Raw genomic sequence first — 16,089 nt, forward strand, 5'->3', positions numbered from 1 at the left:
GCTTTGCGCGCGCCGCCACCCCGCCCGCCTCCCGGCCGCTGATTGGCCGGGCCTCCGCCGCGGGGCGCCGCAGCCGGCTGCCGGGGCCGGGGAGCAGCGCGGCGGGGTGGGCTCGCGGACGCCCCGGTTCCCAGCTAGAGTGATGTCCCGACACCTGCTCTCGTGGACCCAGTGGCCTCTTGGGGAAACTGGCCCACTCGGGGCGGGAACTTGCTCGAGGTCGCTCGGGTAGCGCCAGAACCCAGATCCAAGGCTAGCTCCAGATTTTATGTACCTTGATCCCCCCAGAAGGATGCGCTTCGTAATTTTATTTTGCATTTGGTAGTTTTCAAAGTTTTATTTTAAAGAGGCAATATGTGGTTTAAAATTTCAGAGGTTACAAATAGGTGTAATGATGGAAAGAGTTTCCCTTCCACCCTGTGACCCAGTGTCCCAACCCAACTTCAGGAGGCCACTCGTTATCAGATTCTTGTGTCTTTGCAGAAATTTTGTATGCCCATTAAAGCCTGTATGATTGTAGAGCTCCTCCCTTTAAACAGATACACGCGCGCGCGCGCGCACACACACACACACACACACACACACACAGACTCACAGAGTAGTGTGCCCTGTGCATTACTCTGCGCTTGGTTTTTCCATCTGTGGTTATTTCCCATAGCTTCCCTACCTCTTATCATTTCTTGTACAAACAATGGAGCATTGTTTAATTGTTTTTCTCCCTTGAATGCTACTAAAGTCATGGTATATTTCACAGTCAAAAGTGACTATGGTGGTGATGAGATCTGGTGATCTGTTTTGGACTGGTCTCAGGCTTTTAAACTTGGTGCCGCGCTTAACTGCACAAAAAACGCCATCAGTTAGCCAGTTGTTTTGAGTGCTTTTGTTAGTGGGAGTAGTACTGTGATGAATGTCCTGACCCACGTCTGCAGTTAGCGGGAGGGTGGGGGGGTGGGGGTGTGGGTGTGGAAAGACATGATAGAATGTAGCCCGCTATGTATTCATGCGCCGCCTGCCGGCAGTCGGTCTCTGTGTATCCCATCCCTGGCCCAGCCCTGGCGGGGGACACACGCAGGAACATCTACGGGTTCCTGATTGCTGGAGTTGGTTGTGTGGCCGAATGAAGGCATGGGATGGAGGGAGGGACTTGCTGACCCAGCTGTATGGATGGCTTTTCCTGCTCACCCTTTAATCCTCATTTGCCTTGTGGCGTTTTCTTCCTTTTCCGAATGCTTAGAGTCGGAGAAGCCTCTTGGATTGGTGTCCATTTCCTTGAAAATGGCCTGCAAGCCCGTAGCCCAATGAACTCTGGTTCCCAGGGTGCCAGTTAACACAGTGGTCAACATCTGTGGGCCCCATAAGATGATAGGAGAAAGAAAAGATGAGGTCTCCTGGCTGGGAAGGGGGTTGAGGCCCCTCTATTGTCTGCGAGGTAGTGAGCTCCCATGATGTTCTGTGTCCTCTGCTTACGGCTGGCACACATGGGAGGCTAGCTTATCCGGCACCTCGGGTGGGCGCACGCACACTCAGCAGCTGCTGAAGTGGCATGAATGTCCCTGACTGAGGAGTTAAGGTGAGGAGAGCTTTCTCCATAAATGGGCCATAGTCTTGAATCTCAAGCTTAACAGTCAGACCAATCAGAAAAGACATTGATCCAGGATGAGAGAAAACAAAATCTCTGTCTCCAGGTCTCTGGTGGGACGTTCCAGAGCAGAGAGAGGGGTGGGTTTTCATGCATGAGGGGTGGGAGTTATGGAGGGACAGATTTCAACTCAGTCCTGTGTAAGAAGGAACATCACAAGATATGGAGCTCTGCAAAAATGAAATTAGGTGCTGAGCTGCCAAGATATGATAGAGGGTTTGCCCTCCTGCTGTAAACAATTATAAAAACCCACACAAATGAACACAACAACAGTGTGTAGGTACTGGTCTTGGAATGGGAATATCTGGGCGGACCCAGATGAAGCAGATGAAGTTGAGAATCTTGAGCTCTGAGTTATCCTGAGCCTCCCCTCCCCACCCCCACTGGAAGCAGTTTGCAGATTATGTCTGAGAAGATTTGCTTTCCCTTGTTTAAGGACCCTGCGAAGGGCTGTTACCTTGCAAGGCATAACTTTTCTCTTCAAGACCTATCCCACATGCCTCTTGTCGTCACTAGACTCACAACTGGCCTTAGAGTTCCACATGCTTGCGAAGGGCAAGTGCAAACTCCAGTGTGAGAAAATAAAGCTTTTCTACCACAAGAATGCCAAGATTTTGCTAAATTACATTGTAGCAACTTGGGGAGTATGTGCAAGAATGGATTCTAAGGATGGAAGACCAAAGAGAACATAATGATGATCTGCATTTAGTTAATTTGAGATGCCAGTACTTCCCTAGTGTGTTACAAAGGAAGAGATAAAAAGGCTTAGAGGTAGGGGTGCTTGGGTGGCTCAGTTGGTTAAACATCTGCTTTCTGCTCAGGTCATGATCCCAGGGTCCTGGGATTGAGCCCCGCATCGGGCTTCCTGTTTGGTAGGGAGCCTGCTTCTCCCTCTGCCTGCTGCTCCCCCTGCTTGTGAGCACAAGCATTCTCTCTCAAATAAATAAATAAATCTTTATTAAAAAATGTGCAGTCAATAGACACATTTGGCAACTGACAGACTCCCAGCATCAGTTCTGTGACACATGGAGGAAGGGCTGTTATAAGAGGCAGGGCCACATGGAAGCCCCTGAAACTTTCCTTTTTTACCAGGAGAGTTAGCAGCTGCCATCAGTTTCCTCACAAATAATTGAAAAAAAAGTCACTTTGCCATGGGGAGGATTCATTTTCTTAGAAGGCCGCACAGCGTACTCTCACTTGAGTAAAGCATTTGCCTCCTTTTGGCAGGCCCTTGGCTCTGCTTGAGTCGACCCTTGAACAGTGCAGATTTTAACTGTGCAGATCCACTTATGTGCTGATTTCTTTCTTTCTTTCTTTCTTTTTTTTTTTAGATTTTATTAATTTGAGAGAGAGCACAAGCAGGGGGAGCAGCAGAGGCAGAGGGAGAAGCAGGCTTCCTGCTGAGCAGGGAGCCCAATGTGGGGCTCGAGCTCAGGATCCTGGGATCATGACCTGAGCTGAAGGCACTTAGCTGACTGAGCTACCCAGGTGCCCCGCAGATTTCTTTTATAGTATAGTACCATAAATGTGTTTTCCTTGTGATTTTTCTTAATAACATTTTCTTTTCTCTAGTTTACTTTATTGTAGGAATTTGGTATTCAATACATAGGACATGGGAAATGTGTGTCAGTCTGCATTATCAGTAAAGCTTCTGATCCACAGTAAGCAATCAGTAGTTATGTTTCGGGGAGGCAAAAGCTATATGCAGATTTTCAGTGATGCGGATGGTCAGGGCCCCTACCCCTTCCATGTGGTTCCAGGGTTGACTGTAGTTGGTTTTTCTCAACCAGAGATGGTTTTCTGTTCCTCTTGCTCCATCACGTCTGTGATCTGCCAATTCTTTGATTCATTCCTCATCCAGAGGGCTCTCCTAGGATCTGCTACTGCTTACCAGACCTGGTAAGGGCACCGGGGGTTAGATGAGTAAGCCCGGTGCTGTGTGCTCAAGAGGGTGGCCTCAGGAAGGCGGGCTGGAAGCCATTTCAGTGCCATAAATGTGACTACATACAGAGACGTTCTGGGGGAAAGGAGTCCACCTTCTGGGAAAAAAAATTTTTTTTTTTTCTCCAGAAAAAATGCTCTCTAAACTGAGCCTTGAGGGGCCAGTAAGGACTTGGAAACATGGAATCCAGGCCTGAACCCCAGAGCTTGGGTCTGTGTTGCTGACAGACCAACACCTTAAAGGTGGGGAGGAAAGGGAGAGCCAGAGGAGGATAAGTCTTTGAGGGCGGTCCCTGGTTCTGTTTTTGCCTTCTGCATCTTTCCCAGGGCTTCCACCAAACGCAGGGTTAGTGTGGCCGCCGCCGTGCACATTGCCACCTTGTGGACAATGTAGGGATTACAGATCTTGAAATGACCTTGCTCCTCATTCATTAGTTCAGTCATTCCTAGTAACTGGAACGAACCAATGCGCTGGCATAAAGCACTCTTGGTTAGGTGAAGAGAACAGAAATGGGTACAGATAATCACTGTGTCCTCAGCGGTATGAGTCTGTCTGAAGCAGTGGAGAGATCAGGGAAAGCTTCACAGGTGACATCCGAGCAGGGTCAGATAAGGAGAAAGGGTCTTTAGGGACCACCTCCGACATCCTCACTTTATAGAGTGGGGGATGGCAGCACAGAATGGGAAGAAACTTGCTCAAAGTTACAGAGCCCTGCAGGGCAGAGCTGAGGGGAGGACCGAGGCCTCTGGGTATCCCAGCATAGAACTCCTTTTCCAGTACATGGTTGGCCTTGGTTAACATGGGTCCCCCTCCCGGTGCTCCAGAAATGGTCTTTGCAGGGTCGGATCTGCTGCTCCGGTCTGTCCCTGCGCAACCCCAGCCCAGCCATTTGTCCCAGTCTGCCTTCTGGAACCATAATCTCATTCTCTGCCTTTCATCTGTGAGCAATTGCAAAGCACCAGAACCCTCCCCAGGAAGGACACTGTGCCTAAGCCAGGATCTTGGCCAACGTGGGAAGAGGGCCCAAGGTGTGTCCCTAGAGTTCCTGTCCTCAGGGACTGGCATACTTCTTGGCACACAGGTGCTTTGTAAATATTTGTGAGAAGAATGAACAGGTGAGGGCAAGATAAATTGGGAAGATGAATCAGGTCACAAAGGTCACTGAATGCCAGGTTAAAGAGTTTGCCTTCGTTCTGCCAGCAGGGGGAGCCATCTTGCTTGTGATGGAGAAGGGGCTGGATTGGACTATAGATTTGTTTCCTTCTTTTTCAAAGTGAGAAAAATCATCTCTAGTCAAGGAGCGTACCTGCTCCAGAAAGCCGTCATTCTACCTAATGAAGAAATTACACTAGATCATCTGGATACCTGGGTTCTTTTGTTTTTAAATTTAATAATTAAGCCAGCCGTATGTCTTTGGAATAAATAGAGGCTGTCTTGTGATTAGCTCCCAATGCTCAGGAAACACTCATGGCCTTTGTGATGCCCTGCTGAATTCCCTCCTGGCCTGTCACCAGACTCTGAACCCTGCTGAATATCTGGCGGCAAGACAGTAAGCCTGCCCGGCTTGGGTTCCAGGGTAGTTCCTCATCTCTTTCCTCACCGTCCCATTGCATGGCTCCTGGAAGGAGGTCTCTAGGGGAGTGCTGTAGGGTTCTGCTCAGTGCTTTTATCAGTAACCTGGATGAACCCATCACAAGTATTCAAATGCCCCAAAACTTCAAAAAGGAATTAATGTGTGTTGGATAGAAGAAGCAATACTCCGGGGTTTGCAGAAGTTAGAATGGTCGAGCGAAATCAAATGTTGAAATGTTCTACAAGTGCACGTCAATTTCTTTGTTTAGATTCGACACTGAAGTGAGAAGACTTGAGAGAGAGAAAATGAAATCTATGACACAGGGCTGCCTCCAGGCTCCAAGGGGCCACGTCTGGAGCATCGTAGCCCCTCAGAAACGGGTCCTTATTACCGTGGATGACATTTTGCCAAACTCGAGCATTTTAGGTCAAGCGCTTTAGCTTTTCTCCCACTTTAAAGTGGCTGCCTTCCCAGCCTCCCCAGAGCAGTCGGTGGCAATTCAATAATGACCTTCCCTTAATGGTGTGCAGAGAGGAATTGTAGAATTGAGGGAAACCACGATTATAATCCAAGAATTTAACAGCATTTTGAAGCCTAATAAATGGAGCCAGGAAGCACCTGGCAGCTGGGAGCTCCCAGAAGAGAGAGCATCTCCGCGTGTCTGGAGGGAGAAGAGCTTCGAAGGTCTTTTCTCTGACCCGTGTGACAGGGATGCACTGAGAACTGCTTCTTCTAGGGAAGAAGAGGGCCTGATTTTAGAGGAAACACACTTACAGTGTTTCTTTGTTTCCAGACAGCCAGTAACAGTTACATTGGACCTGACCCTCCTATGTCTCTTTTTCATTTTCCTTTCATTATTTTCAGTTTTGAGAATAAGCATTTACAAAGCCTCCCCTGTATTCCAGACGTGGTGTTGAACTAGACCTAGTTGTGACTTCCAAGTCGTCATGGTCTACGAGGGGAGCTGGGACTTGGACACGAGGACCTGGGCTGTGACTCTCTGCTCAGTCGGTACCCGGCAGGGAGTGGGCGCCTGGGAAGGGCTAACGTTCATCGAGTGCTCCCTGTGTGTCCAGCACCCTCTCACGTGTGTTAGCTCATTTCAACCTCAGGTGAGCGTGCAGCACGTAGACCTTATCTCAGATTAAACAGAAGATCTGAGAGGGTAGCAGTGACCTAGTCAAAATTAGACAGCTAGTCCACACTCTGAACTGCTGCCCTGGACTGCTTCTCCATACATGTGGGTCATGTAGCAAATAAAGGCTCGTACATGCCATAAGAGAGGTGCAGGCCACACCAGGAGAAACAAGATTACACCGTAGTGGCCCGGAGACGCTTCATGCCGGACGTTATGCCTGAGGTAGGACTGGTGGTGACAAGCTGGACGGAGGCAGGGTGTTCATTGTAGGAGTAAAGGGATCAAACACGAATGGCCTGAATCTGTCAGGTAGGGTGTCGGTTCGCTGCCTGCGGGACCCTCTCCCGCTCCTCTGGAGCTGATTAGACCAGGGGTGTTAGGGACTGAATTTTGTCCCCACACAAACTCATAGGTTGAAGCCATAACCCCCGGTATTTTAGACTGTGACTGTATTTGGAGATGGACCTTCTAAAGAAATAGTTAAGTTAGAATAAGGCCATCAGGGTGGGCTCTAATCCCATCTGATTTGTGTCCTCCTAAGGAGAGGAGATTAGGACACACACACACACACACACACACAGACCAGGGACACACATGCCCAGTGGACAAGCCATGCAGGGGGTTGGAGGGCAATGAGGAGGCAGAGCTCTGCAAGCCAAAGGGAGAGGCCTCCGTAGAAACCAACCCTGCGGACACCTTGACCTTGGACTTCCAGCTTCCAGAACTGTGAAAGAATAAATTTCTGATGTTAAGTCCCCGCCGTGGGTGGTGTTTGTTACGGCAGCCCTCGCAAAGTAAGACAACGGCTGTACGAGCCTAGGACAGAAGAATGAAGACTGACCTATGACCTACGCGGGGGTAGAGATAAACCAGGACAGAGCCTTTCTGTTAGCAGTTAGATCTGAGGGAACCCTACAAAAGAGGGGGTGAACTGTGGGGGTAGAAGTTGAAAGGATGCTTGTCAGGACAGCGGTGAGTTGAAGCCACGATAGAGCAGAAACTATAAAAAAGCAAAGGTCGGCGCCATAGAGAGCCTGAAGCAAGACATACCCGAAGGGAGAGAGACCAGAAAATGAGAGATCCCTCGGGGGTGGAGAATCATTCCCAAGAGGGGCTTGAGTTTCCAGCGCCTTCCCAGGTTGGGCCCCAGCCCCTGCGGGGGTGGGTGGTGATGGGAAACCCCGTTAGCCCCGGGCACCTGGTGTGCATCTCTGTTCCTCGCTCCCTGAAGACCCAGAGGAGCCGGAGAGGCTGTGTTTCGGGATGGATTACAGCTCAGGAAGAATGTAATGTGTGCGGGAAACCAGCAGGGAGCAGGCGAGAAGAGAAGGTTGAAGCCACTGCCTGGAAAGCCTGGAACGCAGGGGCAGGAGCGCGTGAGCTGTGCGGGGGGAGGGGGGGGCGGGGGGGTGCGGGGGGTGCGGGGGGGAGCTCGGGAGCTGGGGGTGGTCGGTGCAGCGGGGGGCCGGGAGGGTAAGGACCGGCGGCTGTAGCAAGCGGACCCTGCGGTGTGTGTGACCCGGACACAAGAGGCATTTATTTCTTGTCCCTACAAAGCGTCAAGCAGTGGCTCTGTCTGCCTCCAGGGTTTATACAGGGGTATAAAACCCCCTTCCTTGTGAGGGCTGCACCATTGTGAGGCGAGTGCCCCCCACACAGGTGAAGGGGTGTGTGAGAAGGGCCTGGCGGCAGGGGGAACGGAGTGAGAGCAAGGGAGGGGAACGAGGGGCTGCCCTGGCCTGCTGGAGGGGTGGGAGGGCGGGGACCTCACAGATGGGGACCCAGGGGTCTCATTCCCATTCAGCTTGGAAGACCATTTGGAATCCATGGCCACAGTGGCGACTGGGAAATCATCACTCGTTCTCAGCTTCGAGAGAGGCGTGCTTGGTCCTGATCAGGACGCCACCACTCCTTAGGCCCCTGCGTCTGTCTGTCTGTCTGTTACCTGTTCTCGGTCCCCCTGATGGTTGCCCAGCTCTTGCTCTGTGTCTTGAGGCCAGACTCCCGAGACAGGTGGTCTGCTGGGCAGAGTGTCCATCACAGATACTGGGTGGACATCGTTGAGGACCGGCAGTCGTGGACCGGGCATCTGGTCTCATCAGTGGTGCCCTGGGGCAGTCCTGTCGCACCAGCATGGCGGCTGGGGCCCTGACACCGCTCTGTGGGCCCAGCGGGCTTCCTGAGGCTTGGCCGGTCCTGTGAGTACATGTCCCTTCCTTAAACCTTAGTTTTCCTACCCTTACCATAAGGACCTGGGCCTCCACCTTCCGTGCGGTGTCCCCTAGGGCTACATTTGCTGTGACAAAGAGGCCTGTGCTTTGCTGGCTTATGATGGTAGAATTTAATTTCTTGCTCATGGACCAGTGTGTGAAAGCACGGTTGGTGCAGAGAACAGGTTCCCCTATGGAGTGATCCAGGGACCCAGGCTCCTCCCATCCCCTTTCTTTAGGGTCTTGGAGTCCTAAGCCAGTGGATGGGGAAGGAGAAGGCGCCTTTAACTCTCTCAGCCCAGAATTAGCCCCGTCACCTCTGTCATTCATCGCTGAGCCTTGGCCCCATGTCTGTTCCTGGAGGCCAGAGCCTGGCGAGTGTGGCTCTGGCTAGGCTGGTCCTTCTGACCAGCAGCCTCACTTTATGGAAAGGGATCAGGAATCCCGGTGCACGGGAATAGCCGGTTCTGCTGCGTGGGTGGGGTTCAGTTTTGAACTTGTCGCCATCCTCTTCTCCCGGCAACGGATGTCCTTTTCCAAAATGAATCTTGAAGCCAGTGGTCTTAGTTTCCTAGTTTATTGCCTTGGGGCAGAATCCTACTTTATTGCCTATAATAATTTTTACAGCTAGCCAAAGAGGCCTTAGCTACTGGGCAAAGTTCTGATAGCTCAGGGGGGCCCCCCTGCCCACCCCAGCAGGCTAACAGAGATAACGTGTGTCCCGGAGAGAGGAAAGAGGAAGCAGCTCCTGCTTTTCAAATGAGAAAGCAGGAGGAGGAGAGGAAGAGCAGAAAAATAGTTGTCTTCTGAAACAAGGAAGAGGGCCACCTGCCTGCTTTCATTTCTCTGGTAAATATTTGACTGGATGTTTGCCTTTTCTCTGTGGTTTTTGGGTGCTGTGAAGAGAACTGGGCAGAACACCAGACTCTCAGAAGCCGTCAATAACTAAGAGGCCGGAGAAGCTCGCAGCACAGTCCAGAGAGGCAGACTGCTCACTGGGGCCGCGGGCACCGTTCCCCCACCGAGATGCTTTCCCCAAACTCGAGGTGAGTTGTGAGGCTCAGACTGAAGACAAGCTGCTGGACGACCACACGTTGTTGGCAACTGTCTTCTTTGGTGCTGGGGACTCATGGAAACTGGCGGAAGGGCATCGGGTTAGCCGACTTGCAGGTAGACTGGCACGCGGACAGGAACCACAGTTGGGTTCCTGGGTCAGTGAACAGATTTCTGTTTATCTTCAGTTCGGAGCCAGAGCGGAATGGGAAGAGCCCAGGTATGGTGTTGGAGGAGCCGAGTTGGAGCTCTGGCTCTGTAGTTTCTAGAAAATCTGAGTGCCTCAGTTTCTTCCCTTATAAATCAGGTGTAATAACTCTGACCCCCTAGCCCCCAGCTTAGGGAAGATCACAGGAGGAGAGACTGTGAAAGGACTTTGAGATTTGACAATCCAGTCCAGATGCCAGCAATTAAAATTCTTGCTCAAACATTGGAACTTAAATATTTAATCTCAAATGATCTAAGAACTGAAAAGATGAGTCCAAAGTATGACAGGAAGTAGAACTGTTACTTTCTGGTGTCCTAGTGTGTCTGGTTAGGTTGTCAGGGGGCTGTCATGGAGGGTGAGAGGCAGAAGAGAAGTTGTGGACAGACAGACATGCTGGGGGTCACTTGGGAAAGCAGATAACAGGTTTCCCCACTGTCTGCCACGAAACTTTTCAGAAGCCAAAATTCTGGAAAGCCATTATGCAGAGAAACTTTTGAGTGTTCCCAGGCCCCAAAAATAACCTCTCTTAGGCTTTTCTGTTACCCTCAGACACATTTTGCTAACAGATGCACAAACTAAATGGAGATAAAGCACCAGTGCTCACCCCGTTCAAAGCTCTGGCGGCTTGATGGAAAGGTGTCTCCCGGGAAAGGAGCATGGCGACAGCCCCCTCCCTCCCAGGGTCCCTGTTGCTTCTCTACTGGCTTGTTGTGAAACAAACCCAGGATACTGTTTCGCTTTGGCTTTTTTTTCGTAAAGGGGAGAAATCACCTGTGGATTTCTTTTGGTTAATGGAAACGGGGACTAACATAGGGCTTCTGTAGAAGGGAAGTGGTGTAACATGAACTTTGGAAAAGTGGGGTATAGCTGTTCCTGGAGCCCCAGGCATCAGGAATGGAGAGGGCAGGGGGTGGAGAAGGACATGGGACAGGAAACAGAGCAGAGGGAGTCCTGGAGGACAGGTGGACAGAGAGGAAAGTCAGCTGAGTGCGGGGGGACAGGAACCAGGAAGCCGGAGGGCACTCATCTCTTCCTCTTCTCTCCAGCTGGACTCTGTGGACTGAGAGGGAGCAGGGGAGTGTGGTTGGTTGCGGACTTCAGGGAGGTCCCTCTGGTCACAGGGTAGAGGACGGATTAGGGGACAGAGCAGGAGGGGTGAGACGGGGCGGGAATTCCACCCTGAATCCAGGTGACAGTGAGGGTAGCCTAGACTGTGGCAGTGGCTGGGGGGACAGAGACATGTCTGGATTCAGCTGCATTGGAGAGTGCCCCTGACTGGGTTGGATCTGAGGGTGAATTGGAGAATGTGCCTCTGGGTCTCTGGCTTGGCCGAATGAGGGGACGGCGGTGCCATTTCTGACATGAGGAACCCCAAGGAGGAGCAGGTTGGCAGGGGACACGCTGGACTGCAGTTCCGTGGGACATCCAAAATGAGAGGACCAGGAGGCAGGCAATTGGCTGTTTGGTCTCGACTCAGAATGTCTGTGCTGCACCCAGACGACGTGACCGACCCCATGGCCTTCAGAGGCCCCTCCCGGGACCTCCTCTTTATCATGGTCATCGCCTAGACCCAGGCTGCCTTGTCAGGCCCTTCTCACAGGGCAGGGCTCAGGCCTGAGCGTGTTGCTCATATCCGTCTGGCCAGGGAAGAGTAGGGGTCACTGTCATCTCTGAGGACCCCTGACATGGAGCCATTATCAATGTCTTAGTGTGTTTCAAAGATTTTATTTATTTATTTGTGAGAGAGAGGGAGAGCACAAGCAGGAGGAGCAGCGGGCAGAGGGAGAAGCAGGCTGCCCGCTGAGCAGGGAGCCCGATGCGGGGCTCGATCCCAGGACCTTGGGGTCACCACCTGAGCTGAAGGCAGACGCTTAGCTGACTGAACCACCCAGGCGCCCCCTTACTGTAATTTTAATGTATGAGTCTGTTTCCTGTTTGGAAAATAGAAGAAGGGTTCACATGCCGGCTCTGCCACTTACAAGGTGAGGGCCTCTGGTCATTTACTTCCTCTCTCTGAAGCCTCAGTTTTTCCACCCATGAAGTGGGAATAAGAGTCCACGTTCCACAGGTTGTGAAAGATTCTGGGAGCTGGTAACTTTAAAGACTGTAGCCCAGTGTCTAGCACATGGTAAACCTTCAACAAACAGCACCTGTTATTATTGTTCTTTTATTAAGTGAGAAGTGAAAATGAACGTTGCCTTACCGGACAGTTAGGAATGGTAGCAGTAGAAAAATGGGCTGGGGCGCCTGGGTGGCTCAGTGGGTTAAAGCCACTGCCTTCGGCTCAGGTCATGATCCCAGGGTCCTGGGATTGAGCCCCACATCAGACTCTCTGCTCAGCAGGGAGCCTGCTTCCTCCTCTCTCTGCCTGCCTCTCTGCCTACTTGCGATCTCTATCTGTCAAATAAATAAATAAAATCTTTAAAAAAAAAAGAAAGAAAGAAAAATGGGCTTCTGCCTTCTTTATTCACTGATTTTTTTTTTTTTTTTTTTTTTTTTTGTGGTAACCCTCTCTGAACTTTTCAGACATGCGTGAGAACAGCCCCTCACATACCCACCAGGCTGACCATTCCTAGCTGTGCAGAAAGCTCGAAGTAATGGGTGGGGTGAGAGCAGAGGAGAATAAAGAGAATAAAGACCTAGACACGTTGGGGGGTAGAAAATGGAACAAAGACATGAAAGGCCTATTAACACCTCATCTCCGATCCTCAGAGCTTAAAGTTCGTGCCTGTGTCAGAGTCCCCTGTGGACAAATGACAGCCTCTCTCTGAACCTCGATAAGGACGCAGCAAGACCTCGGGAGTGAGAGCGCTGTGTGAGCTGCTCAGCCCCGTGCTATCCCGCGGCGTCCGTAGCTGGGCGCCGGCGAAGATCCCGCGGATCCTGGGCCCCAGGCAGAGAGCTCCGTTCCCCACCTGGCCGAGCTGCTTCTGTCTCTCTGAGACACTGGTGGAGCCGGGACACCCACCCAGGATGTCCAGCTCGTTGGTACAAGGTTCTCCTGGGGCTCTCGATAATGCTGGTGCCAGCCCAGGGGAGTGCCCTAGGGCCCTCTGGGGGCCAGGCTGCTGTTTGGAATCAGTCTGCAGCTCACGGAACAGCATCTGGGGGAGGCAGCTGTAGGGAAAGGCGACACGGGCCTCAGTTAGCCATGCACCATCCAGACCCATTCTTTCTTCCTTTTTTTTTTTTTTTTAGATTTTATTCCTCCATTTGAGATAGACAATGAGAGAGAGAGCATGGGGGGGAGGGTCAGAAGGAGAAGCAGACCCCCCACTGAGCAGGGACCCCCCCCATTCGGGGACTCAATCCTGAGACTCCAGGATGATGACCTGAGCCGGAAGCAGTCGCTTGACCAACTGAGCCACCCAGGCGCCCCTGATCTAGGCGAGTGCTGGCATCCCACCCATTCCACAGACATGCAGCCAAGGCTGCAGGAGGAGAAATGATTGACCCCAGGTTGCAAGATTGTTTGAGTCCAAATCCCAGGCTCTTCCCTCCAGACAGACTGAGGTCCCACATGAGCATGAAAACACTCCATTACACACCCTCTAAAGAATGTTACCGACCCAGAGCTGACCGTTTCTAACTGTACAGCAAAGTCAAAATGAAAGGGAGTAGTCAAGGCAAAAAAAAAAGGAATTGGGATTTTGGACACAGAGGAGACAGAAGCCCTGGGGGAAAAATGGAATAGGAACAGGGTGTGTAAATATCTTTCATGAAACAGCTTTCCCCTGATTCTCCGAGGGTCACAGAAAGTGACAGAGACAACAGGCAGTAAGAGAGAAACAGAAGACATAGAATTTTCTGGAAAGGTTGTCAGAGGCGGGCCTGAAGTAGGCAGCAGGACTAGGAAGAAAATAAGAGATAGTCTACGAGGGGGCCACCTGTGTGGGTTTCATGATTGTCATGGACTTAATTTTATTTTGTTTTTCACAGTTTAAAGCTTTAAAATTGGGAGTGTACCATTTATGCAGAAGAGGAGGGAATAGTATGTCGAACCCACTTATTCCCATCATTGAATCCCATGGCCATTCTGGTTTTGTGGGCACCCCCACCCGCTCCCCCCTTCCAGACAGCCTGTTATTTCGTCGTGCATGCCAGGTGTGAAGGGAGTTTGCCTCCCCTCGTGGAACTCTTCAAGCTGTGCGCAGATGACCTGGAACACAAGGTCAACCCTCACAGTCCCTGTGCGTCTCTGGTCTTTGTTCGAGAGCGTTCAGCCTGCCGTGGCCACAGGCACAGAACATGACATTGATGAGTCCTAGAATGTGTCAGAAAGTTCTTACGTGACGGTCCACATTGCCAGGGCTCGAGTCCTGCTGGCTCCTCCCCTTACTAGCTGGGGAGGCTTGGACAAGCTTCCTGACCTTTCGGTGCCTCTGTTTTCTCATCTGTGAAATGGGGTGATAATAGTGCCTCTGTCACAGGAGTGTCACGGGCATGAAGTTCGCTAAGAAATGGACAGCCCCTAAAGCGTAGCTTGGTGCACAGTGGGCCCCGGGGAGATGCCGGCTGTCCCTCCACCCACTTAAGGGAATGGTGAACTGAGAAGGCTGAACTGCTTGGGGCACAGCCCACTGGTGGGAAGTGTCTCTTCCTGGGTCTGCACCCCCACTGGATGGGGAGCTCCCCAGGGGCTGAGACCCTTCTCATCCATCTCTATGAGTCTGGCTGCTGGCCCAGCACGTGGCCCAAGTAGGTGCTCACTACCAATCTGAGTGACCAGACTGAGACCCGAGGAGCCACACGGCACTTAGCAGCAGAGCCGGGTGGCCTCGAAGCAGTCGTTCTGGCCAGTTCTCTACATGCGGGTCTCAGGAGCCAGCAGCTCTGGAGGGCAGTGGGGCTTTTCTGGACAGCATGGAGGAGGGTCGTCGGGCCAACTGTAGGCAGCCACTGTGGCTACTGGTTAACCAGGTGGAGGACTTCAGTCCACTGCATGGTCACGGGGCCAAGAGCAGGGGCATCCCTGATACCCCTCTGCTGAGCAAGGCGGGGGGGTGCCGGGCTTTGCCATGCAGTGGATTGAGAAGGGCTGACTGCACACACTCCAGGGACAGAGGAACAGACAGGCTCTGGTCTGTCTGCCTGAGGAGGTGGAAACATAGCCAGCAAGAGTACCTTTTCTGCCCAGCAGCAGGAAAATCCCTTTTTTTGGTCAGAGCTGTGTAAAAGCGGGAACAGGATGGAAAAGAACATCAGTTCTCATTGATCGTGAGGTGGGCACTTGACTCTCACTGTGTCGAGTCGTTGGGCAGCCTGGAAGGAGGAGTAGAAGGCCCAGAGAAGGCATGGCTCACCCATGGGCACACAGCTGCTGAGCGGTGGGGCTGGCTGGCTCTCAGGTCTCTCCGGCTTCCATTCCCTCCAGACCCCGCTGACTGGGTGAGAAGGAGGGCTTGGCTTTGTGGGGGAGAGGATGCCCACCCCAGAAGTGCCCAAATGAGACATCTTCGCTTCCGAGGTATGGGTGTGGTGGGGAGGTCCTAAAAGGCATTCAGGCATCCAAGAGGGATGGATTCCAGAGCCTTCTGGTGACGGGGCGGGAGTCTGTGATTCCAGGGCTGGGTAGATGAGAACATTTTCCCTCAGGGGTGGACAGGGCACAGCGATGACGCAGGCAAGCCCACCACACCCAGTGCTACGTGTTTCTCATTCTCCCTCTCTCCCCTTTCCTTCTTTCCTTTTTCATTCATGCATTCAGCACCTAATTTGGTTTGTTATGTACCTGTCCCAAGTCAGAAGCTAGGGGCGGGGCTGGGATGGGATGGGAGATGGCTGGAGTTTAAAGCCGAGTGAAACTTTTCTTGCTTTCGAAGAGCCCAGACAAAGAGTGAGAGCTCGGGCCTGAAGAAAGCACCTGGGACAGGAGGTGACAAGTGCCAGGGAGCCGTGTGGCTGAGGAGCTAGGGGGAGTCCTTCCCAGGGGAGCGCCGAGGGATGGACTTTGGCACCAGGGAGATGAGCCAGGGCGAGGAGGCTGGTGCAGGGTCCTGAAGGGCAGGCTGATAAGGGCCTGGGCTAAAGAGTGTCCAGATGATCTCACCTGCTGTGACATATCAGAGCAAGGCCTGGTGTTTGGGAACCCCTTGGTGCAAGGACAGATGCTTGCCAAAGGTACCGTGAGCCAGACGCCTTCAGGGGTGGGGGGCCCCTGCCCTCCCGATTACCTTGTAATCAGGGTTTTTTCCAAGCAGCTGATTGAGATCCATTAGTGGACTGTAAAGTTAGTTTAATGGTTATGACCAGCCTTTTACAAAATGGAACGGGCCAGAACAAAATAAGAGAATCGAATCAGATTAAAAATCCTAGAGGACACCATG

General features: G+C 52.0%; 1 protein-coding gene across 4 annotated transcripts in view; it reads left to right on the plus strand.

The window, feature by feature from the left end:
• The first annotated feature begins 9,413 nt into the window (after nucleotides 1–9,413).
• The window catches only part of LOC308352798 (stimulated by retinoic acid gene 6 protein-like), a 48,971-nt gene continuing 42,295 nt past the window's right edge, over nucleotides 9,414–16,089 (plus strand). For 2 of the 4 annotated variants that reach the window (XM_080819179.1, XM_080819180.1), the window contains exon 1: nucleotides 9,417–9,548. In XM_080819179.1, the coding sequence (XP_080675305.1) occupies nucleotides 9,529–9,548 (20 nt within the window). In that variant the 5' untranslated portion in view covers nucleotides 9,417–9,528. Of the gene's footprint in view, nucleotides 9,549–16,089 lie in introns of all 4 variants that reach the window. The other 2 variants (XM_080819182.1, XM_080819181.1) reach the window with 2 other exon arrangements.

This window comes from Martes martes (assembly GCF_963455335.1).
Source record: "Martes martes genome assembly, chromosome: 12".
Taxonomy (NCBI): domain Eukaryota; kingdom Metazoa; phylum Chordata; class Mammalia; order Carnivora; family Mustelidae; genus Martes; species Martes martes.